This window comes from Coenobita brevimanus, chromosome 58 (genome assembly GCF_032717465.1).
Source record: "Coenobita brevimanus isolate Jiangsu-jjx chromosome 58, ASM3271746v2, whole genome shotgun sequence".
Lineage (NCBI taxonomy): Eukaryota > Metazoa > Arthropoda > Malacostraca > Decapoda > Coenobitidae > Coenobita > Coenobita brevimanus.
The window spans coordinates 25,244,310-25,271,320 of NC_137011.1; the positions used below are offsets into that span (position 1 = coordinate 25,244,310).

At 42.7% G+C, this 27,011-nt stretch overlaps 1 protein-coding gene across 1 annotated transcript in view; it reads right to left on the reverse strand.

Annotated features, from left to right (window-relative positions):
• The window catches only part of LOC145402695 (uncharacterized), a 79,800-nt gene that overhangs the window by 18,984 nt on the left and 33,805 nt on the right, over positions 1–27,011 (reverse strand). The window contains exons 2-3 of the mRNA XM_080274667.1: positions 21,114–21,236; positions 20,573–20,793 (exon numbers count right to left, since the gene is read on the reverse strand). Of these exons, the coding sequence (XP_080130793.1) occupies positions 20,573–20,793; positions 21,114–21,236 (344 nt within the window). The remainder of the gene's footprint in view (positions 1–20,572; positions 20,794–21,113; positions 21,237–27,011) is intronic.

Here is a 27,011-nt window from a genome sequence, read left to right on the forward strand (position 1 = left end):
AGGTGGCACAAAAATTACATCTCACCAGAAACTATGTGGCAGGGAGGTGAGATTATTTGCGACAATCCTTCCAACCAAACATGAGTTCTATTGCAAATGATTTGACTGGCATTCCTGTTGAATCATCGTCTACTATAGGTCCAACCGCACTGCCTCCTGTGCCTACGGGCAGTGTGCCACCGAAAGTGAGTAGGCACTGTGTTGGAAAATTACACTCTTGGATGTTAAACAAACTGAAATCGATAAAGATCTATGCATACAATGTAAGAAGCCTTGCAGAAGATTACAAACTTGATAACTTGATGACTGAACTGGAAAACATTAGTTGGGATATTGTAGGTTTGAGTGAGATCCGCAGAAAAGAAGAAAAAGTAATTCAGCTCGAAGACAGTAAAGACCTATTTTACTACAGAGGAAAGGAAAATGAAAGAGTTAGTGGGGCAGGATTTCTAATTAACAGAAATCTTGCAGACAACATTGTTAAATTCAGCAGTGTATCTGACAGAGCAGCATTTGTTGTCATTAGACTATGCAAAAAATATACCATGAAAGCCATAAAAGTTTATGCACCAACTTCTCAAAGCCCAGATGAAGAAATAGAAACATTCTATAATGACATCTCCCAGATTATGGAAGAAGAAAAGACAACATATACTATACTCATGGGAGACTTCAGTGCAAAAGTTGGGAAGTCGAAACATGGAGAAGCATGTATGGGAAAATTTGGAGTGGGAGAAAGGTATGAAATAGGAGAAATGCTGGTAAATTTTGCTGAAATGTTTAACATGAGAATAATGAACACATTCTTCCACAAAAGAACAGGAAGAAAGTGGACCTGCAGAAGCCCAAATGGAGAAACAAAGAATGAAATCGACTTCATTATAGCAGATATGAATAACACGAACACAAATGTCACAGTTATCAACAAAGTAAATATAGGTAGTGATCATAGAATGGTGGGTTGCATAGCCAGATTCAATTTCAGAAATGAAAGAAAGAAGATGATTAAAGATAAAAAGATATGGTCCAGTAATAGTAAACGAAAACAAAGCAGCCTTTCAGTTGTAAATAAGGAACAGATTTCAGGCTCTAAGTAATGCTGAATGTGACATTGATGAGCTGAATGACAGACTAACAAAAGTGCTAAGAGAATCAGCAGAGGTAGTAGGAAAACCTAATACAACCAAAGCCAAGGAGTATTCAGAAAAGACACTCGAGCTTATGCAAAAACGAAAGGAAATGAAAGTAATAACAAAGAAAGGGGAAATAGAACGAGCAGAATTAAATAAGCTTATCAACAAAAGACAAAGGGAAGAAAAGAGAAAGAGAAACATGGATCAGATCAAAGAAACCATCAAAAATGGAAAAAGTTTGAAACAGGTCCGAAGCAAAATGGCACTATGAAAGCAACAAATGACATCACTGAAAGAAAAAAAACGGTGAAATAATTAAATGCAGAGATAAGATAAGAGAGTTGAAGAATTTTACAAAGAACTGTATGCATCAAAGACAGTAGTACCAATAGCTAACTTTTCAGTTGACAAAAGTGAAATACCTGAGGTAAAACCAGACGAAGTAAATATTTGTCTTAAAATATGAAAAGAGGGAAGGCTCCGGGAGAAGATGGAACAGTAACAGATTTACTTTTGGATGCCGGAGTAGAAGTACAAAATAGGCTTGCTCACTTATTTACCCACTCCATAAAACAGAAGAAAATTCCCAAAACATGGTGTAACGCAATAATTATTTTACTCTACAAAAAAGGTGACTCAAAAGATCTTAGTAACTATCGACCCATTAGCTTATTATCAGTCATTTACAAACTCTTCACTAAAGTCCTTACGAACAGAATGACAACAATTTTGGAGAAAAAACCAACCTCGTGAACAGGCAGGATTCCGAAGCGGGTATTCGAGCATTGATCATCTACATACAATGAACCAGCTAATTAAGAAAACTATAGAATATAATAAACCACTATGCTTAGGTTTTGTTGATTATGAAAAGGCTTTCGACTCAGTGGAGCACAAAGCAATTATAAATTCATTGCGAGAACAAGGAGTGAATGAGAACATTGTAAAACTGCTCGAAAACATATATAAAGAGGGAACTGCTACAGTTAAATTACATAAGTACTCAGAAGAAATTAAGATTGAGAAGGGTGTGCGTCATGGAGATACAATTTCACCAAAATTATTTACAGCATGCCTAGAAAGTATTTCCAGAAAGCTAGACTGGGAAAACAAAGGAGTGAACATTGATGGAGAAAAGCTAAACCATTTAAGATTTGCAGATAACATTGTCCTAATCTCAGAAACAGCGGAGGCATTGCAAGAAATGTTAAATGACCTCAACAAGGAAAGTCTGAAAGTAGGACTGAAGATGAACCGAAGTAAAACTAGAGTAATGTTTAATCCACAAACACCAAAGAGCGTCATCAGAATAAGCGATGAAATTCTTGAAGAAGTTGAGGAGTACAACTACTTGGGACAAGTACTAAAATTAAGGAAAGATCATGATAGCGAAATAAAAAGAAGCCCTACAACTGAATGGAAAAATTTCGGTAAACATAGAGACATTATGAAAAGTAGCTTGCCAATTTGTATGAAACGAAAAGTATACAACGAATGCATAATTCCAGCTATGACGTATGGTCGTGAGACCTGGAAACTGACAAAATCAATGGAAAATAAATTAATCCGTTCTCAGAGAGCAATGGAAAAGTCAGTGTTGGGAATATCTTTAAGAGACAGGAAAAGATCAACTTGGGTGAGAGAGCAGACTAAAGTCAAAGATCTGTCTGATAAATTACCAATATGCCGGGAATCGAACCCGGGACTCTCAGGTGAGAGCCAGGCAGCATACCACTACACCACGACCAGGTAAAAGTTAACTCACGTTGTCACAATCTTGTAACCAACGTCCCTCCGCCCCCACTGTGGGCCTGAAGAGGGTGAGTTAACCCCCTGGCACTCGGGCAAGTAGATCCTTTTAACCCCTACACCGCGGGCTTGTTTACCAATGACTTGCGTGTCCCGCGGGGTTATTTGGGCTCCGACAGACTCTCAAAAAATATTTGCCAAAAATCAGTTATTAGTCCTAGAATAATAAAATTATATATGCTTATTGCACATACCTTCAGCTTTCTCCTGGAATGATTGTTGAGCCTTCGTCAGTTTCCGTAGGACTTGTGGAGACCTCTGAAGTAGGGTAACTAAGTCTCCACTTTACACTTCCCGACAACCCGTTATATGATTACCACAGCCAGATACAAACACTATAAACACTATTCTACCATTTTCAAGTAGTTTGGGATCCATACTAAAAAAAAACACTGTGAAAGCAATGGAAATTACGAGCGCGTCTGATCGCCGCACTTGCGCTAGTTCGCTCTAGGCACTCTGTCATTTATTATTCATAAAACCCCTCACACTTTATATTTCTATTACTATATCACACTTATATATATCTGGAGTCTTTCTCCATAAGTTTCCTTCAGTCGTATTATTTTATTGTCACTGAAGTCATTCAATTTTTCAGTCAGTAAGATACGTAGAGAGCCACGGATTCACTCTCACTGTTATAACATAAATTATTTGTACTCATATTCTTATATTACTAATTACTTACATTACTATTTACATTTTCTATTCTATTTTCAATATTTACCCTTCTATTTTACTTACAATATGTTATTCACTGTCACTTTCAGTAAGATAAAACTATAATACACTGTTCAATCATATGAACTGAACATCCATTGCTTTCACCTGCTATTTACACATTATTTACACATTATTTACACATTATTTCCAAATAATTCTGCTTCCACACTTGCACTGTTAGAACTGCTTCTGGCTGTGATAATCGAAGAAGCAGGTTACACAGAGGGGAACCTGGCATTCAGCGCACTGCCAAGAGGTGCGTTTATGCTCAGGTGTGCGGCGTGTGGTATGCGCACATACCTGACACCTGCGAATCGCAGCCTTCCTTTTCCCTGTGGCAGGCATTAGCTCAAGTCTGTGCCGATCCATATACGCCCTCTGCTCATGTCGGTCGGGAAGTGTAACTGGTTGGCGCCTTGGAGTTGCTGCTTGCACCCTACCATATTTTTCCAGCAGCTGCTGGACACAAGTCCTGGCGAACAACCTCAGGGAGAAGGACTTGGGTGGCTTTACCTTCATCATGTACAGGATGAAGGCGTTCAGCATCGTCATATCTATGAGATGCAGAAAAACTTTCCTGTACCACCTAGTATTCTTCCTGAGGCAGTCGATCTCACCAATCATCATGTCGGACTTGTCCACCAGCCGCATGTTGATATTATAGTCCAACACAGCATCAGGTTTCATCACAGGTTCGCCTGTCCTACGGTCGACCTTCCCACTGTCTCTCATCTCCCCCTTATGTACGGTGGTGAGCATGTGCACGACTCTCTTGTCATGCCACCGTATTGCCAGCATCTTCTCAGACTTGCGTAGGTGCACGCCTCCTCGCTGTGAGTTTCCCGCCTCTGGGAATTTGGGGAAGTTGGCACGATTACTTTTCACAGTGCCGCAGGAGCCAATGCCGTGCTCAGAAAGGTATTTGGCAAGTTTTGGTGCTGTATAGTAGTTCTCTGTATACAGCACATGATTTCCACCAAAATACTTTTCTAGGAGCACTTTCACTACACAGCCTGAGAAGCCAAGGGGGTGTGTTTTATCGAGATCGACAGTGTTGGCTGAATATATGACGAAGTCAAGGATGTACCCCGTCTTACAGTCGCACAGTACAAAGAACTTAATTCCAAAGCGATGGCTTTTGCTTGGAATGTACTGAACAAACCGAAGACGTCCTCTGAACAAAACCAAGGATTTATCAATGACAACCTTCTGAAATGGGTGGAAGAATGACATGAACTTATCCTTCATTCTGTTCAGAATCTCCCAGATCTTCCAGAGTGGGTCGGTTTGGGAAGGTACATCATTATCGTCAAAGTGCAGGTTTCCCATGATGTTCCGGAAGCGATCTCTGGCCATGTACTTGTTGAAGGTCGGTGAGGGTAGTAAGGGGTCCATGGACCAGTATCCTTCCAACTCATGCTTCTTGGAGTGTGGCATAAGAAGCATGAGGGCAAAGAACACATACAGCTCCTGCACTCCCAGCATGGTCCACTGTTGCATCTTGGCTGCACCTGTACCACTAGCAGCACATTGTGATTCGAACCTGTTGGTCTCATCACATATGTGCTGCATGACTTCGTAATCTAGGAAGGCCAAAAGGTAGTCGACACACTCAGCATTTTCGTCCATAGTGAAGGCAGGCTGAACTCCTGACGAGCTCTCATCGAAAACCAGGTTTTCGGGGACAAAATCTGACCCTTCCGTCCACGCGATGCGTCCAGGATTCCCTGGCGTGGCGGTGGAGGGCTGGTGGTGGTGGTGGTGGTGGAAGTTGGCTGAGAGGGAGGCTTATCTCTGTCAAGGTCACTCTCACTGACCCTAGGTTGCCGTACAGCACTAGCAGCCCTTACCCTACTAGCTACACTACTTTTCACTCTCTTAGATCTACCTCTACCTCTACGGCCGGCCTTCATTGTTGATGCTGGTGGTGACTCCGACGACGAAGACTCCGGAGATAACTCAGCCGACGATGATGACGAGATGAGTAAAGCGAGGCTTGGGGAACAGGGAGGTGAATGCACTCGTGACTCATGGCGGGCTGGGTCACGTGGGGGCATTGTTCTGGGGCTAACACGCCGCCTTTTCACTCCCTTCCCAAATTCTTGTCCTTCCTGCACTAAAGGCTCCTTTCCCTTGGAGCTAGACACTAATTCACTGGTAGGAGGACTTGTTGTCGCTGTTTCTGGCGCGATAACTTCACCCGGCTCATCACACGATTCACCGGAATCGTCAAAATCACTGTCCATTATTATCATGGACAATTCAGCAAGTTCTCGTGCAACGGCAGAGTCACTGAGGCCTTTCCTGCTTGCCTCAACACTTTTCTTTGGCGTAGAGGTCACGGGGCCCTTTGCAATGGGCGCAGAAGCAGCAGGAATGGCGGGGCGCGAGTGCGACATGTTGTCTCTGCAGTGGAGGACAAGGAACTAAATGCCGCGGCTTATCTGAGAAGGGAAGGGTTGACAATGACACTTTAGGCTGACTGCTGCTAACTTACAGGCTAATTTTTTATAGGTAGAAAATCTCGGCAATAAATAAAGAAATAGGTAGTTCCAGGTGAATGTAAATGTCAATTAGGAATCTCCCTTCCTTTCTGATATATATTTTTATTACAGACATCGATTACAAGGCATAAATCAAAGGGGAAATTACCGTGGTAATGTAGTGAATGAATGCACGTGAGGTTTTGTCAGGTGATAATTAGCCAATTTCTGGAGTATAACACTATCACTTACCTGTTTTTTTTTTGGTATATATTATTGGGTAAAAATATAGGGCATAGGGCTTATTTCAATGGATGAAATCTGTGGAAAAAGAAGGGGGAAATTTCCGTAGTGCAGCGCGGTGTGGGAGGTGAGAGGAGAGGGTAATGGAGGGCAGGTAGGGAGGGGAGTCAAGAAGGGGGTAAATTATCTGAGAAGGGAAGGGTTGACAATGACACTTTAGGCTTACTGCTGCTAACTTACATGCTAATTTTTTATAGGTAGAAAATCTCGGCAATAAATAAAGAAATAGGTTGTTCCAGGTGAATGTAAATGTCAATTAGGATTCTCCCTTCCTTTCTGATATATATTTTTATTACAGACATCGATTACAAGGCATCAATCAAAGGGGAAATTACCGTGGTAATGTAGCGAATGAATGCACGTGAGGTGTTGTCAGGTGATAATTAGCCAATTTCTGGAGTATAACACTATAACTTACCTGTTTTTTTTTGGTATATATTATTGGGTAAAAATATAGGGCATAGGGCTTATTTCAATAGATGAAATCTGTGGAAAGAGAAGGGGGAAATTTCCGTAGCGCAGCGCGGCGTGGGAGGTGAGAGGGAGGGTAATGGAGGGCAGGTAGGGAGGGGAGTCACGAAGGGGGTAAAATAGCTAAAATGTCAACAATGGATGGGAGTACAGATGAGATTTGGAGTGCTGACTAGTGTTGGACATTGGCAGTACTGATAGATGATACAAGCCACCACTTGAGAGCCCGGGATAATTCAAAATAACACAGAATCACAAAAGTGACGCCCCGCGGTATGATCCATTGTAGCCGAGCGTCACGAAAGTGACGCCCCGCGGTTAAGCGGTTAATCTATCCCAAGCACTTACGGCAATTCAGAATGAAGAGAGAAACCTGTATTTTACACAGGAAAAATCATCTGATAAATTACCAATATACTGTATATATATATATATATATATATATTGCCAGACGCCTCAATCCCGTTTGGGGTGGCCACAAACAAATCATCTCCAAGTCGCCCTGTCCCCTGCCATTTCACTCCCCTGCTCCCAGCTCACACCCCCCCTCTCTCATATACCTCTCCACCCCATCCCTCCATCTCATCCTCGGCCTCCCCCTCCCTCTTTCCCCCTCCACCTCACTCACATACACTCTCTTCGTCAGTCTTTCACCCTCCATCCTCTCCACATGGCCATCCACCTCAGTGTGTTCCTCATGAAGCTTCCTATCACATGCACATCAACACCACAACGCTCCTTTATATCCTCATTCGTCAGCCTGTCCCCCCATGTGACTCCACAGGCTCCTCTTAAATAACTCATTTCCAGTGCTCTCACTCTTGACTTGTGTCCTTCCAACAACGTCCAAGCTTCACTTCCGTACGTTAGAGTTGGTATCACAATACTGTCATGTAGTAACTTTTTCACTTCCATGCTCACTTCCCTGTTTCTTATCACTGCTTTCAAGGAACCAGCAACCTTTCTTCCCTGCTGTACCCTTTCAAGCACTTCACCCTCCAAACCTCCATCCTTACTCATCACACTACCCAAGTACTTAAACGTACTCACATTTTCCAATTCCTCACCATCCAACCTCGCTGTACATTCACTGACTTCACCTCTCTCAAAGACCATCACTTTACTCTTCCCTACATTCACCTTTAGATTCCGTTTCTTACACACTCTCCCAAACCCCTCCACCAAGCCTTGCAGCTCTCCTTCGTCTTCACTCAACAACATAGTATCATCTGCAAACAACAGTACAGGGAGTTTCCAAACACTATCCTCTCTCACCATGGCCACTCCAACATCCACTACCCTACCTTGTACCTCTTTTATTACCCCATCCATGTACAGATTGAACAACCATGGAGACATGACACATCCCTGTTTCAACCCAACCTTCAAAGAGAAAAATTCACTTAGTTCACCATCCACACGCACTACAGCCTTCACACCATAGTACATACTCTACACAGCATTCAACAACTTTCCATCTACTCCATATATTCTTAACACTTTCCACAATCCTTGTCTATCCACCCTGTCATATGCTTTCTCCAAATCCATGAAAGCCGCATACAACTTCTTTCCCTTCTCTAGAAACTTTTCCACTAAAGATCTGAGAATGAATGTCTGATCTACACAACCTCTTCCCTTCCTAAAGCCTCCCTGTTCTTCTCCAACTAATTTCTCTGTTCTTTCTCTAACTCTGTCAATAAGTATCCTACCATACACTTTTCCTATTATACTAAGAAGACAAATGTCCCTATGGTTACCACACACTTCTTTTTCCCCTTTTCCTTTGTACAAGGGAATAATTATACCTGACTTCCAATCCTCCGGGACTCTACCTTCCTCCCAGGCCAATCTGCACATCTTCCACATCCATTCTACTACTATCTCTCCCCCATGCTTCAGCATTTCACCACACACTCCATCAATTCCTGGGGCTTTCCCCAATTTAACTTTCTTCATTGCTTCCACAACTTCTATCCTACTGATTTCTTCCTGTCTTCTCACCTCCCTCCTTCTCCCATATATATATATATATATATATATATATATATATATATATATATATATATATATATATATATATATATATATATATATATATATATATATATATATATATATATATATATATATATATATATATATATATATATATATATATATATATATATATCATCCAATCCTACATTGCTCCATGTGGAGCATAGGAGCCCGGGGCTAGGCAGTTGGTCCCGACATTTAAGATGAGAGTGACCAGCCTCACTCATCCCTGAGTGGCATTATATGAGCAGTCAACCCCAACCACACCTTGGATATAAACCTTCATCAGCTCAATCCGATTGGAGCGAAATAATTACCCACTAAACCACCAGGCGCCAAAATATATATACATATATATATATATATATACTGTAGATATATAGATATTGTGTATGTATATGAGCACTTGCTCCCCGGCACCACATTGTTGATGAAACCACATCAGTGTTGACCAGTCGATAAGGCATGATTGGCCTGGGCCATTTCCATCCTCTCGCCATGAAGTGTGCTTTCAGCTAAGTACTGTCCATACTGCGTAAGCTTGTTGCTTGACTTCTTGACATTGAACAATGCTAAACAGGCTAGATCATATTCACTAAAAATGCGTCCTGTGACCCAGTGCCTGCATCAACCTTACCCAATATCTTATCCTTCTCCAGACTTAGAACCTTCCTCTTCCACTTCTCACTGGTGATGGGGCAATCACTGCACACACAAGAATACAGCAGAGCAACCTGAAGAAGGTAGGGAACCACCAAAAATGCAATCCCGGTCACAGCCATCATTGCAAGGCTACCACTCACGTAGGGCAGAAAGGAGGGAACTGATCCATTGGCTTCTTCGCCGGCAAGCAGCACAGCACAACTATATTGCACCCAACGGTTGCTTTCGAGCACAGAGGAAGCAACATGCAGCAAACTGACATCTGTATATAAGGTTCACTTCCATTTGCCTAGGCAAGGGTTAGTACGTGATGGCAATTGCGGATGAGCAGTAGATCAGCACCTCAGGCAGTGTATGACTAATGCAGCCTGCCAGGCGACTCTCACCATTTGGTAGGGAAGCGGACAGATGCGCATGGTAGGGGGGTTCTGGACTAATCCCAGTGGCCGGGGGACTCTCACCATTCAGTGTAGAGGCAGATAGGCGGTTTAACTGTACATTTACTCCTGTCTTGGGGTCAGTGTTACAAGTGTGGTGGGCACCGGTACCCCTGGGCCAGGAAATATGCTCACCTCCTCCATTCAAAAATTAACATAGAATTTTCTTGAAGATATGCTCAATGTGTTTCCCAGGCACAATTACATAGATTATCTTTACCTAACCTTACAAAACCTAGCCTATACCATCAGGGCTGCTTTGCTGAGGTGGCTGACTGTGGTATTGAAAAGAATACCCATGCCAAATGAAGTGTATTGTACAGTACAGTATTGTACTGTACATACACACATACAATACTGTACTTTGTACAGTACAGTGCTGTACTATCATATGCACTGGCACCGAAATTGCTGTGATATTGTAATCATTGCGTGAGAAGGAATCTCTCTCTTTGTGTATGTGGTATGTATGTCTCCAGGTGGCTGCGAGACTTTCGACCTTTGATAGAGGTAGATGGGCGCTCACACCGAACATGTACTCATGGCTTGTGGTTTGTGTTACATGCACAGTGGCAACCTGCGCCCCTTAGCTAAGAACCACACTCGCCTCATCCTTTCAAAAATAACCATAGGATTTTCTCAAAGATATGCTCAATGTGTTTCCCAGACAAAATTACATTGGTTAGCTTTACCTGACCTTACCAAACCTAACCTATCCCAATAGGGCTGCTTGGCAAAGATGGCTGACTGTGGAATTTAATCGAATACTCATACTGAATGGAAGTGTATTGTACAGAATTGTACTGTACATACACACATACAGTACTGTACTGTGTACAGTACAGTACTCTCATATGCACTGGATACAGAACTATCTTCACTGATATTGTAATCATAGCATGGGAAGGAATCTCTCTCTCTCTCTCTCTCTCTCTCTCTCTCTCTCTCTCTCTCTCTCTCTCTTTGTGTGTATGCTGTGTGTGTCTCCTGGTGGCCATGCAATTTTCGACCTTCGGTACAGAAGCGGACGGGTGCTGTTACTGAAAATGTATACTCGTAGCTTGTGGTCTCTGTTTGATGGTGATGGTGGTTAGGCAAGACTTAGCCCAGTGGCTAGGCAACTTTCGACATTTGGTGGACAGGGGGACGGGTAGTGTCACTGAACATGTACTCGTGGTTTGTGGTCTGTGTCACAATCTCAGTGGCAGTGAGGAAGGAGTTAGCCACGTGGACACGCAATACTAGAGATTTGGTTGGGATGCGTATGGACGTTTTGTCACTGCTCAAGGGTTACAGCCGTATTGCTAGGGTAAGGGAGGTTCATTGGGAGTGATCGGACAAGACCGCTACTTTGACCATTCAGTACAGAGTTGGACGGACATTTTAGCTCTGGTTGTGGATTATGGACTATTTCCCGCTCACTACTCGACTCAGCAGCCACGATACCGAATATTCGGACATGTCAGCTGGCCCGCCGAAGTTCTCGGGCAATTTTATATCTGGATAATGGCCAGTAAATTCAGATAACGGATTAATACAGCCAAAATCCAGCGTCTGGATACAGAACACGTCTGGATAATGAGCATCTGGATAATTGAGGGATCACTGTATATATATATATATATATATATATATATCCATCATCCAATCCTATGTCGCCCTATGAGAAGTGTAGGAGCCCAGGGCTAGGCAAGTTGGTCCTGACATTTAAGATAAGAGTGACCAGCCTCACTCATCCCTGAGTGGCATTATGTGAGCAATCAACCTCAACCATACCTTGGATATAAACCGGCACCAGCTCAATCAGATTGGAGTGCCTAAATTACCCACTAAACCACTAGGCACAATAATTTGGTTATCACCCAGTTTAGTAAGTGGTTTCCTGGTGTACAGGAAACCATTTGGCTTGTCATTCAATGTAGAGTCACCAGAACGAAGGAAGAGGAAAGAATGAAGGAAAGGAAGACAGAAGAGGAAAGAAGGATGGAAGGAAAGCAGGATAGAAGAGAGGAAAATGTAGTAATCCAAGACCACCACTACATCAAGTGGGTGGATGGTGAGCACCCCCATCTACCACCATATATATATATATATATATATATATATATATATATATATATATATATATATATATATATATATATATATACCAGTTAATATATATAGCTCGGTTCCTGTCTCTCATTGCCACAGGTTTTAACAGCAGTAGTACAGTATAGTAAGGACATTGCTCAAAGAGTTGTTCTTCCTAAATGCAGCCTTTCGATGTGACACAAGACCAGCTGAGACATTGTATATAAACACTAGCTTTAAAAGTTCACTGTGTTCATTTTCATAACAATTACACTTAATGTTTGCCAGTTTCACTTCACTGTTTTCACAAACATCGAAGATAAACTTTACTACCTGCATTTACAATAATTAATGCTTGACAACAACACTTACTACTTTCACAAGTACCGATGATATACAAACTTCACTGACACTGCACTACACTCAGACTGAACCGAAAACCGACTGAAACTGCTCTAGCCTCTTCCGCATCCTTATATAAACTTGCATTACTCTCGAAATTTCGAGTACACTCATGACCGGCAACAGTTACCAACTCGTAGACATCCAAAACATACCAAAATTTACTTACACTACCTAACACTCTAAATTACTGATATAAAAGTACATAATTTAACAGTCACATAAATGAAACATTATGGAGAAATAGAGCACAAAAATGAATGTACAACTTACAAAATAACTACACTCAACACCAGGCTAACTGGCAACTCAGACTCGTAACGGAACTACAGTATGAGAAACATCAGGAATTCTCCAGCATGAGATACCTGGCAAATCCCGCTGTTGTTGTTGTTGTTGTTGGAGATTTTCCCACCTGTTGAAACAGAGTGGGAGCGGGCCTGTGGGCCCGCCAGAGAGAAATTGCAGGTGAAAAGCAGGGGACTAGCCTTAGCTAGTCTGTATGTTGTGGTGACGTAAAATAGCTCAGACGACGTAGTAAAGAATGGCTACGTCGTCGGCGAGGCTCAGGCTCGTGGCAAGGAGTCAGTCAGGACGGCGATCCTCGAAGATCTGGCGTTGGACATGCTTGCGGTAGAAAGCGTCGGTCACATAATTGTAGTTCTCCTCGTTGTACCGATCTTGGTATTCGAAGATCGCATCTATGGAGAGAGACTCGAGGTGGGAGTGAGTCTTCTCAGACAGTGCAGGGAGGCGGGATAAGACGTGACGACATTGTTCGGCGGGGGTGGTGGAGGCAGGCGGCGGTGGAGACACAGGAAGATCTGTCTCCATCTCGTCAGGTGGTGGTGGGGGCCTGCCTTTCTTCCCCTTCTTTTTCTTCTTCTTCCTCGGTTTGCCGTCAGTAGCAGATGGTGGAATCGAGGGCGGAAGGTTCTCTTCTTCCCTGTCGATGGAGGGGACGTGAGAAAGAGCCCTTTCCTTGGCTACTGATGGCGAGCGGCAGTAATCTTCAGTGGCTGGCTGTGCAAGCTCGATGGGCGGTGCATATATCTGTCTATCTATCTATCTGTCTATCTCTCTGTATCTATATACATAGATAGAGAGAGAGACAGATAGATAGATAGATAGATAAATAGATAGATAGATGGTTTTTGGTCAGGGTGCTCACTATCAACTCACTCGATGTAGTTCTGCTCTTGGGTGGCTGCCCTTTCCTCTCTTCCCTCTTCTTTCCTCTTATGTCGTTCATTCCTTCATTATTTCATCTTCCTTCTTTCTAAGGGTGACTCTACACTGAGTGACAAGTCAAATGGTTTCTTGAATGCCAGGAAACCATTTACTATGATGGGTGTTATCCATTTAACCAAATTATGATGCTTGGTGGTGTAGTGGGTAATTAAGGCGCTCCAACCGGATTGAGCCTGTGTCGGTTCATATCCAAGGGGTGGCTGTGGTTATATTGCTTATGTAATGCCACTCAGGGATGAGTGAGGCTGGTCATTCTCATCTTAAATGTCAGGACCAACTAGCCTAACCCTGGGTTCCTATGCTTCTCATGGGGTAACATAGGTTTAAATGATGGATGCATGGTTGGATATACTGTATATATATATAGAGCCTCTGTGGTACACTGGTAGAGCGTGCATCTCGCACGCTGGTGGGCGCGAGTTCGCCTCCCGCCAGAGTTGTAAAAACTCTGAGAAGCTTTCACCGAGCCACTGACCACTTTGGCGGACACAAGGGGTGCTGTGGTTGAACCAGTGTTGCATACTAGTATACTTGCACCCAGCCGGCTTAAGGCAGGCTGATTACACTTGGTTCACAGACTACACACACATCCAAAGCCACTACAACACTACAATCACACTCACATGCACTTCTCACCTACATACCGTCACTACCAGACAACATAAGCTACTGGGTAGAGATACATTGGCTGTATCGTCCCTGCTTCGGTAGGGATAGGCCGGTCCAGCACTGGACCTCAACGGCTGATGATGATGATATATATACATATATATATATATATATATATATATATATATATATATATATATATATATATTGTTACATAGCCTATGATTTCATCATCCTTTGTGTAATTTTAACGCACAGTATGCTGCATGTTTGATCACGAGCGTGTTCTGCCTCAGTCCCCCCCTTCTACCGTTATAGTAGAGTAAGTCGTCCTTTCTGTTGTTCAGTGCGGGATTTTCAGCTCTTTGTCCCCATGGCTTCATTTGCGCGTCCTTCTTACAAGTTGTATCAAGCTCTGCCGGCCCCTATATAATAAGCTCAGTCTCTGCATCATTGCCACTTAGATCTACTCATTTTGCTCGCATCTCTGTCCTCCCCTGTACAGTTATTATTATTGTGAGTTTCTCAGGAAGTCTCCAACCATCTAGCAGCTGTGTAATTTGAGTATGAGTGTTGTTGCATTTTGTTCTTGTGCTGTGTAGCATGAGTAATTTGTAGGCCTAGTGAAGTTTTTGTAATTTATGTAAAGGTTCTTTACGTCAGTCAATTGTTAATAATAGTTTGTATCTGTAATAATTTATCTTGCATTCACTGAGTATTATCTGGTATCTCATTTTATCAGGGCTGACTTAGATAAATTTACTCTTGCTAATTTCGTGTTAATAGAGGCTATTGCAGTTAACCATATATTTAACCTGTTTTTTGCCATTACCTTATCCTTATGAGTCCTGAATGTTTTGTTGTTAGTTTGAGCATTAAACTTTAACTTGTAATTTTACCTAACTCTTTTGTTTTGAACCTGGAACTTTACGGGACAGTAGTGACTCTTAGTATTCTCACTTAAAGTGTACATTATCTTTCTTTGTTCCGTAACATAAATTTGGCGACCTCTTATCAGGATATTCAGGATATTATCATAAGGATATTGCTTGATATTTTGTGACTGTTACTTATTCATGATGTCTACTATTACTACACTTGATGAAGCCAAGGATTTTTTGTCAAATGTGCAAACAATGTGTGATGTAGAAAACAGAACAAAGAATGAACTTAAGCTTGTTGCTCAACAATTGGGAATTGCTGTTCGCTCTCATCATTCTAAAGATCAAATTGTTGATATGATTAATGAAAGCTTGTTTAATGTAACTCCTCCAAATGAGCAAACGCAGATTGAATTAGCTAAGTTACAGCTAGCCCTGCAGGAGGCTCGTGTTAATGAGGCAAATGCTCGTATTCAAGAGGCACAGGTACAGGCTCAGGCACAAATTGAACTTGCCAGGATTCAGGCAGACCATGAGTATCGCATGAAACAAGGTGGAACTGGATCATCTAGCTCTGATGATTTTGATGTGGCTAAAAATGTTAAACTTGTCCCTCCTTTTAATGAATCTGATTTAACAAAGTATTTTCAGTTGTTTGAGAGGGTAGCTACAGGTTTTAGTTGGCCCAAGGAGTATTGGCCAGTACTCCTTCAAACTGTTCTCACCGGTAAAGCTCAAGTAACTTATGCATCTTTGCCTCAGGATCAATCTGATAATTATGATGTAGTTAAGAGCTTGATTCTTAAGGCCTATGAGCTTGTTCCTGAAGCCTATAGAGTAAAATTTAGGACAACTTACAAGCAAGATAAGCAATCCCATGTTGAGTATGCAAAAATCAAAGAAGATCTGTTTGAGCAGTGGTTAAATTCTAAGAATGTGGATTCTGATTTTGGTAAATTTAAGCAGATGATTTTGCTGGAGGATTTCAAGAGGTGTATTTATAAAGATGTAAGCCCATATCTTGATGAGAAAAGGATAGATAATTTGTCTGATGCTGCAGTTTTAGCTGATGAATATGTTCTCACTCACAAGAGATATTCTAGAGAAAAAGGGAAAGCTGAGAGTAAGTACGTTGCCTCTCCTCAGAGTACAGGTAACAGGAAAGAGAATAAAGATGATGTTTCTCAGGAAGTAAATACCAGCTTCACCTCTAGATTTCAGAAAAGTAAATGTACTTATTGTAGTAAGCTTGGTCATACTACGGAGAATTGTTTCAGGAGACAGCGTGATGTGAACAAAAAGGAGTCTTTAAATATTCAGTCAATTGGTCTAGTGTCCACTCTTGAGAGTTCCCAGAATTCTTTAACTGAGTTAGCTGAACCTGCTTTGAGGGGTAACTTAAATTCTCATGATGGAGCTCCTCTTTTGAGCAGTAACGTGGGTGACACTCTCAAGAGTTCATGTGCTAATTTCCTGTCTGCTGGTTTTGTCAGTCCTCTGGACAGTAATGACAGGAAATCAGTTAAAATATATCGTGATACAGGTGCTTGCCAATCCTTTATGCTGACCAGTGTTCTAGGCTCTAATGTTAAGTCCTCTGATGAAACTGTAATCTTACAAGGTGTAGGGAATAATTACTTCTCTGTCCCTCTGTGCAGAGTGAATTTAGAGTCTGGTTTTGTTAATGGTTCCGTTATGGTTGGGTTGGTTGAGACACTCCCAATGTCAGGTGTAACTTTCTTACTTGGAAATGATATTGGTGGAAGTCAAGTGTGTCCAGCTCCTCAGTTGTCTAGTGAGCCAGTGGCTGCGTCCCAGGATTGTGATGTCCCTGATGTGTTCCCTGCATGTGCTGTCACTAGGGCTAAGTCTAAAGTTACTGGTGATTTAGAGGATAATGATGATGATGATGTTATCCTAGCTGACACTTTTCTTGCTAATTTGGACCACTCACCAGATGAGGCAGTACCCCGTAGTGTTGATAATTTGTCTCGTCAAGAGTTGGTTGAGTTGCAGGTTGCTGACCCTGAGTTGAAAGGTCTTGCTAACTCTGCTTGCAGTGAGGAAGAGTCAACTGGTGCTTCTACTTGTTATTATATAAAGTCAGGAGTCCTTATGAGGAAGTGGAGACCCCCAACAGCATCACCCGACTGTGAATGGGAGGTTGTACATCAAGTTGTCATCCCTCGTGTTTGTAGGCAGGATATCATTAGAGTGGCTCATGATTCCAGTTTGGCAGGACACCTTGGAGTGAGGAAGACTGCGGCACGCATTTTGAAACACTTCTACTGGCCAGGTATCTTCAGGGATGTTTCCTGGTATTGTAAGTCTTGTCACACCTGTCAAGTTGTGGGGAAGTGTAATCAGACCGAAAAGGTTGCACCTCTAGTTCCCATTCCTCCTTTTGAGGCGCCTTTCACCCGTGTGTTGGTGGATATTGTGGGCCCTCTTCCTAAGACTTTAGGATTTTCTTATGTGTTGACCATGATTGATATGGCTACTCGTTATCCTGAAGCCATTCCACTTAGAAATATCTCAGCAAAGAACGTGGTTAAGGAAATGCTAGGGTTCTTCACAAAGTTTGGTCTGCCCAAGGAGGTACAGTCAGACCGGGGAAGTAATTTCATGTCGAATGTTTTCAAGCAGTCTCTGAAAGAGTTGGGCATCACCCAGATCACGTTTTCAGCTTACCATCCCCAGACCCAAGGAGCGTTGGAGAGATATCATCAAACACTCAAATCGATGCTCAAGAAATACTGTTTGGAACATCAGAAAGACTGGGATAAAGGTCTTCCATTCGTTGTGTTTGCTGCAAGAGAATCTCCAAATGAATCACTGGGCTTCTCACCTTTTGAACTACTGTTTGGCCATGAAGTAAGAGGACCCCTTAAGCTACTCAAGGAATGCTGGCTGTCGGAGGAAGATGACGTCAACCTGCTGGAGTATGTGATGAAGTTCAAAGAACGGCTGTCCACTGCTTTACAGCTGGCGAGAGAGAATTTAGGAGCTGCTCAGGAGAAGATGAAGACTTGGTATGATAAGAAGTCCAGGTTACGCCACTTTCAGCCAGGAGATCAGGTGTTGATTCTGCTGCCAGTTCATGGGCAACCTCTTCAAGCCAAGTTTAGTGGTCCTTATTTCGTGGAGAAGAAACTCAGTGATGTCAACTATGTCATCGCCACACCAGATCGCAGAAAGAACAAGCAACTTTGTCACATCAACATGCTAAAGTTATATCACAGGCGGGACGAAAATAATCCAGTCTGCACTGTAGCTGTTCCACCCGAGTCTGCAAGTAAAGCTCTCCCATGCAGTATGAGCCTGAGTGATAGTTTGGGGAAGAATCCTGATATCATGAATGATCTCCAGACTAAGCTTTCTCATCTACCTCCCGAGGAAAGGCAGGAGTTTTCGGCATTACTGCAGGAGTACCCGCAAGTGTTCCGTGCCACTCCAGGAAGAACCACTGTGTTGATGCATGATGTCGATGTTGGAGACGCAAAGCCAATTAAATTGCCTCCTTACCGTGTGAACCCAGTGAAAGTTCCTCTCATCCAGAAGGAGCTTGGCTACCTGTTGGACCACAAGATGATTGAGCCCTGTCAGAGCGAGTGGAGTTCTCCTGTCACTCTGGTCCCTAAGCCAGGTGGGTCACAGCGGCTTTGCATCGACTACAGACGTGTTAATCAGATCACCAAAACAGACACTTACCCTCTCCCTCGTGTGGAAGATTGCGTAGACAAGATCGGAAAGGCTAGGTACATAAGTAAGTTTGATTTGTTAAAGGGATACTGGCAAGTACCTACGACTGAACGTGCTAGGGAGATCTCATGTTTTGTAACATTAGGAAAGACTTTTGCATGTTCTGTAATGCCATATACAGATTGTTTTAGAGTAATAAGAAATTTCCTTTGTAAATTTCTTTTTTCTTTGTGGGGAGGTGTTACATAGCCTATGATTTCATCATCCTTTGTGTAATTTTAACGCACAGTATGCTGCATGTTTGATCACGAGCGTGTTCTGCCTCAGTCCCCCCCTTCTACCGTTATAGTAGAGTAAGTCGTCCTTTCTGTTGTTCAGTGCGGGATTTTCAGCTCTTTGTCCCCATGGCTTCATTTGCGCGTCCTTCTTACAAGTTGTATCAAGCTCTGCCGGCCCCTATATAATAAGCTCAGTCTCTGCATCATTGCCACTTAGATCTACTCCTCATTTTGCTCGCATCTCTGTCCTCCCCTGTACAGTTATTATTATTGTGAGTTTCTCAGGAAGTCTCCAACCATCTAGCAGCTGTGTAATTTGAGTATGAGTGTTGTTGCATTTTGTTCTTGTGCTGTGTAGCATGAGTTTAATTTGTAGGCCTAGTGAAGTTTTTGTAATTTATGTAAAGGTTCTTTACGTCAGTCAATTGTTAATAATAGTTTGTATCTGTAATAATTTATCTTGCATTCACTGAGTATTATCTGGTATCTCATTTTATCAGGGCTGACTCAGATAAATTTACTCTTGCTAATTTCGTGTTAATAGAGGCTATTGCAGTTAACCATATATTTAACCTGTTTTTTGCCATTACCTTATCCTTATGAGTCCTGAATGTTTTGTTGTTAGTTTGAGCATTAAACTTTAACTTGTAATTTTACCTAACTCTTTTGTTTTGAACCTGGAACTTTACGGGACAGTAGTGACTCTTAGTATTCTCACTTAAAGTGTACATTATCTTTCTCTGTTCCGTAATAATATATATATATATATATATATATATATATATATATATATATATATATATATATATATATATATATATATATATATATATATATATATATATATATAGGGTATTCATGGGTTATCTATCTATAACACTTTCAATGAAAATAACCACCAGTGTTACTTCTAGGGATATCCGCAATATGTAACTAAACATAAAAATATTTATGTTGAATTTATGAGCAAAATAGGTGCATTGCAGTCCTAACTGACTAGGTTGGAGTCCCAGCAAGGGTAGGAAACAGTCTAAGGATATGAATTTCATAAAATGGATATTTAAATGCTCTAAGAGAAGACCTGCCGACATGCTGTAGAAACACCCCTGTTAATTCCAGTATATCAAACCTGTATGTGAGTGCCCTAGCATGTACTCAACATGAACAGTGGGTCTTAGTGCCGTAGTGGTGACATGTGGAAGTGTATTGTATGTAGGTGGACTACTTGGCCTTGTGATCAGGCTGTGAAGCCTATGCCCAGAGTCGGACACATTAAAAATATATATAATCTTATTATATATAAACAGATCTCACTTGATCGTTGGAGTGTGTGACAGCTGAAGCAGCAGTGAGTTGGTCATAGAGAGTGTATGGCGGATGTCACTGAGATGGTGGAGAGGAAGTCGGGTGAGGACAAGGAGCTTTGTTGTCCACACCAGGAGGCGTCCCTTGAGGGACCACTTTGCAAAGGCTTCAAGGAACACCGGGTCATCACTCACCACCACCACCGTCAAGAACCAGGACTTCAGTCGTAACTGGCGGTATCTTTACATTAACTTTTTTTTTTTCCTTACAATACAGCGGGAACATTCTTAAAAACTAAGCAATCAAAACTTCAAGTTCTTAGTGATTTTAGTCATTAACGACGCCATGTGGCGTTACTAACATGGACTACAGTTGTTCGTTTTTGGTTTTTAATGATATTATGGTAGACTAAGGTCTTGAATTTCATAATTCTGTATATGACTTGTCCAGTTATCCACCTCAGTGGTAATTGGAGAGTGGCCAGTCCAGCTACTCACTTCAGTAGTAACTTCATTGGCCTTCCCACCTCGGCAGTAACAAATTGCCCTACCTGGTAGGCTTGGGTGATCACGTGGGAAAGCCGGAACTGTGTTATATTAGCGTTCTGGCTGTCTTTTACCACTTCAAATACCCCAACACCCCATGGCGCTCGAAGTTCTGTCACACTACCAAACTGTGAAAATGGAATAACAAGGAATATTTAACATATGTAACAGGATTTGAGTACATGAAAGTGCTGCAGGTGAACATTATTTTTAAATTCCAGATAATATCACTAACTAAAGTGTCAGTTAATGTTTCATACATCTTCATATATACATAAATATAATACTGGAACTATTAAAGTTCAAGTCCGCTCAATGAATTGTCAAACATACTGTATTACGAACATCTTACCAGAGTACTTGTAAATTGTAATAGACAACTATGTGGTCCATTGACTGGCATCATACTAGCTTCAAGGCGTTTGTTCTCACCTGCTGAAGATCCAAAACCCATCTTCAATAGTTGATGGTCAAGTCTAATCAGGCTTGAGTGTAAATTTACATAGGAACCAAAGAGATGCACTCCAATAGCATAGCTAAGGCTCATCGGATTCCATGCAACCGCGACTTACTGGAATTGTCAAACGAAGCTGACTGTATTAAGTTCTGATGAATGTAAGTTTTTAGTGCCATTGTTAAAGAAGTGTCCATTATACAGTATTACTAAACATGATGAGTAACAGGTGACAATATTTCGACAGTTTTTGTCGATAACACAATAACTTATATGGTGTGTCCATGTCACGAGTCGGCTAGTGACATTGGCTTTTGTGGGAAACCGCGAACTCTAGTGGAATCCCAGTTTATCATTCAGTTAACCCCTCATTCGGTCGGGAGTTTTTTAAAATAAATTTTTCACTGTCATAAGTGATTGTCTTTGTGTGAGACATTAGTGCTTCCGCTGAGCGATTTGTTTTGGGCGTGTTTCGCTCATTCTAGCCGTTAGAAATGAGGCCACAGTGCTCCCTTCTTTCCCACGAGTTAGTCAGTCAAGATTTGAGAGCCACGGAAGTAGGTTGTGTGTGGCAGTGTCCTTCCTCAACGACACATAGTTCCCACCGTCACCGTATTTCCACATAGCTGTAATTGGCAAGAGACAGCGAGTGCAGTGTTCTTCCTCAGTAACGACACCCAGTCATCGCTTAGTCCACTCTTTGACCGGTATTTTCTTTTCGTTTTCCTAGACTTAAGAGTTTAGTTAAGGTGCTGTTCCCTCACATGCCGGCCGGCTGCGCTGCATGTTGTTTTCCTAGGTTTAAGAATTTAGCTTTTGAGTGAGTGAGTGAGTGCGATCTCTTTATTTGAATTCACTTTGAAATGTAACGTTAAATTTATTCCTTTGTAATCAATAAATTTAACTTCTTTTTCTTTGAACTTAATGTAATGTAAACTCGTGTTTCATTTCTCCATAATTAAGCTTATTCTAGTTATAGCTCCTAGCTTGCATAAACACATTGCTATTCATAACTGGTACTTGGGCCAGTCTTGCTGTATTAAGCTTAAAATCCATTGTGCCTTCTAGGAGTTAACGCATCAGCAAGAACCTGCTATCATTAATAGTATTCGTTATTTATTGTCAGGGCTGAAGTCACTTTCTCCACAGGCTAACAGTACCAATAAACAGAAATTGTGAGGAATTAGTCTCTGCTGTGTACTGTTGAGAAAGTTTATGAATTCTCGTTCTTAGAGAATCGAGCGAAGCAAGCCAGCATAAAGTAATCATTGCTTGATTTTAGCAAGACAATTCATTGTCCCTGCTCTTCAGTATAATTGGAAATCATCCTTTAATATTGTATAATTTCAAAAACACCGTGACAATTGACGACCTCATTCCAGAATATTAACTCCTAGTTCTAAAGCTATTCACGAGATAATACTCACTCGTTCATACTTAGGTATTTATTATTAAAGTCTATAGGCACTACCTTACTGGTGATTATTGATTCATTTTTATTAATTTACATAATAGTTTTCACAGTCAGTTGTTTGTTTAATTTTCTTTCTTTACCAGTTTAATTAGATAAAACTGGTCACTACTAACCTGTGCCTATATTCTTTATTCTCGATTATTGACATCTTTCTCTGAAATAAATCGCAGTCAGTACTGAGTCACTAGTACTTAGATTGAGTTAGCATCATGTCGACCAGTGTCTATGTACAGGAAGCCAAAGATATGGGTCTTACAGACCCAACTGAAATTAAGAATTACGTCCTCTCTCGGCTTAGTCACGAGCAGCAACGCTAGAGTGATGCTCGTGAAGAGCGTAGAATCCAGCGCGAACAGGAGCAAGAACAGCGCGAACACAAACAAAAACAACGCGAACTCGAGTTAGAACAAGAGCGGGAACAATGCGAATATGAGCGTGAACAATGCGAGAGAGAACGAGAACACGAACGTGCCGAACGAGATGCACGCAAAAAACATGAATTTGAAATGTTGAAGCTTAAGCGAGATTCCTTGGCTTCAGACACGTCTGGTGCAGTTGGTCCAAGCTCCACGAGAGTTCTCCCTGCACATGTTATGGCGACCCCACACATCAAGCTTCCCCCATACAAAGATGGCGAGCGAATCGAGCCATACATAGCTCGTTTTGAAGACATGACTCGACTGTATCAGCTGGATGATGCAGCTAAGCGGCTTCAGTTTCTTAGCCTGTTTGAGGGCCCTGCCCTTGATATTCTCCACAGAATTCGTGGAGACAATCTCACGAATGAGATGATGAAGGCAGCACTCATCAAAGCGTACGGTCTCACAGTTGATGATGCCAAGAGTCAGTTCATGCGGGCGCGTTTACAGGATAAAGAGACTGTTGTTCAGTTTCTTGACCGGCTTACTGCTTATCTAAATGAATGGAGAGAGAAAGATGAAACTCCTTGCACGCGTGAGGGGATAATTGACCTTATGCTGCGCACGCAGCTAGAAAAGTCGTGGCCTACTGAACTTATGGTTCAACTTAAGATCTGCCAGGTAAGACATGCCAGCCAAAAGGTGAAGAAGGCTGACGCATATTTCACTGCATACAGGTATCAAACTCGCAAGCAGCATACCTGGAACAGGAAAGCTGATAAATCCGGGAAACTGACTCAGACTTAACCGCAGCAACAAGGCCGTTCTCAGAATAATGGCCAAGGTCCAAAACCGCAGAAGAAGGACCAGGAGCAAAACACTCAGAAACCTGAGTGGAAGCAGTACGATAAACAGAACCCTAACCAGCAGCAGTACCGGTATTTCAAGCAGCAGCAGGGCAAGGACAAACCACGTAACCCTCAGTCAGGACAATCGACTTTAGTGTATCAGAGGCAGGATGCAAATGCAGCCCTTATGCCACAACAAGCATACAGTGGTGCCAACCCCACCAGTACAGCTACTTTGCAGTTCACTACTTCCCCAACGACAGTGAACCCTCCTCCACAGGTGGTCAATGCTCCAGCTCCTCAGATGGTGAGCACGACCCCTCAGGTACCAAGTTCTCAGGGCACCACATTTGCTGCATCGTTTGTTCCGCAGTCTCACCAATGACTGCCTGCTACCTCCTCAGACCCTTCCACCAGTAACACTGCCTTTCTTGTTCAGCTAGGGTTTGTGGGAGGTGTTTCTGTAAATGTTCTGAGAGATAATGGTTCCTCAGGTTGCTCTGTTAAGCAAAGTTTAGTTTGGCCCGACGAGTACATGGGTAAGCAGATCCAAGTTAGACTTATTAATGGGTCACTGAGACTGTTCCCTGAGGCACGTATCCAGGTTGCATCTCCTTTCTACACTGGCTTGACAGCTGCTGTTGTCATGCCAGAACCCTTGTTTGACCTCATTATCGGCAACATACTGGGCGTCAAAAACAGCTGCACCGTAGATGTTGCTACTCAGACTTCGGCTGTTTCAGTAACACGAGCCATGGCCAAGGCTCCGAATCATGTCACCCCGTTGACCGTCGCAATGCCGCAAGACTTGATTCGTAGTCAAGACGTTGTCCAAGAACAACAGTCTGACCCGACACTTGCCTCAGTGCATAAGAAGCTGGAAGGCAAAGTGATTAAGTACTCATGGGGAGGTCAAGCCAGGTTCCTTTGCAAGCGAAGACGGCTGTACCGTGAGTCACGAACACTCCAGGGCGAGGTTCGACTGCAGTTCGTCGTTCCCGCAAAGTATCGCCGGGCAGTGTTCAAATTGGGCCATTGTTCAGTCATGGGAGGTCACATGGGCCAAAAGAAAACCTCTGACTGCATCCATGCTGACTTTTTCTGGCCAGGAATGGGACTGGAAATAAAAAGGCTTGTGCATTCCTGTGATGTGTGTCAGCATACCACTGACCAGGGACGTGTCCGTCCTGCGCCATTGAAACCAATGCCTGTAATCTCTGAACCGTTCGAAAGAGTACCAGTTGACATTGTTGGGCCAATCTCTCGTAGGGCAAGTGATGGATCAAAGTATATCCTCACTATTGTTGATTTGAGCACACGGTGGCCTGAAGCCGTGGCCCTTAGGAATATAGAAGCCGAAACTGTTGCTGAGGCATTGACTGAAGTGTTTTGTCGCGTAGGTATCCCCAAAGAGGTCTTAAGCGACCGGGGTTTGCAGTTCACCTCTGCAATGATGAACAAAGCATTCAGGTTGTTGTCCATCCGAGGCCTGCGAACTACGCCTTATCATCCCATGTGTAACGGGCTATGTGAGAGGTTCAATGGGACTCTCAAGAAGATGTTAAAGTGCATGGCCGCCAAACAGCCAAAGGAATGGCCGCGGTTCATTGCTCCTCTTCTGTTTGCTTATCGAGAAGCCCCACAGCACTCCTTGAAGTTCTCACCCTTTGAACTGGTGTATGGAAGGTCGGTCCGTGGACCACTTCAAGTCCTTCGCGAGTTGTGGGACGATGAAGAACCTGACCCTGAAGTCAAGACCACCTACACCTACGTCCTTGATCTAGCTGACCGCCTCCAGTCGACATGCGAGTTAGCTAAGGAAGAATTGATCAAGGCGCGCGAAGTTCAGAAAGCCTATTATGATAAGAAGGCAAAACTTCGGAAGTTTAGTCCAGGTGATAAGTGCCTGGTGTTACTCCCCACTGCCCAGAACAAGTTGTTGGCGCAGTGGAAGGGTCCATTTGATGTAGTAGTGTGCATTTCAGACCTCAATTACATAATTCAGATGGAGAATCTTCGCAAAAGGTTCCACATTAACATGTTGAAGGCTTATGATGAGTCAGACCCCGAGGAGACTGGCCTACGAGTAGCTGATGATAGTGACCAGCCACTGGAAGAAACCGGGGCAGCCGCGGTGATCCCAGCTGATGACCATGATGACGAGCCCTTATCCGCTCAGTCCAGTCAGGAAGAGACTGTCGGAGATGTTTTACTTAACACTGACTTAGCATTAGGTGATCAGAATGCCATAAGGTCACTGCTCTGTCAGTATGCTGATGTCTTCTCTGACCAACCTAGACCTGCAAAGGTTGATTGTCACAAGATTGAGTTGACCAGCAATATTCCCATAAACGTTAAGCCATATCCGATTCCCATGCGACTACTGGGGCAGTAGACAATGAAATTGCTGACATGGAGATTGCAGGTATTATTGAAAAGTCCTCATCTCCTTACTGCAGTCCAATGGTAGTAGTTCGCAAGAAAGATGGTGGAGTCAGGTTTGTGGCGACTATAGAAGGCTCAATGCAATCACCAAAGTGGATACTGAGCCGATGGGTGACCACATTGCCATCTTCTCCAAGCTGGCAGGGTCACGATATTTTACGAAGCTCAATTTGGCAAAGGGATTCTTCCAGATTCCCTTTCACCCCGAGAGCCGTCAGTTCACTGCCTTTGCTACTCCTAGGAGGTTGTACCAGTTTAAAGTCCTCCCATTTGGACTTACCAATTCCCCAGCAGTATTCAATCGTGCCATGAGACAAGTGCTC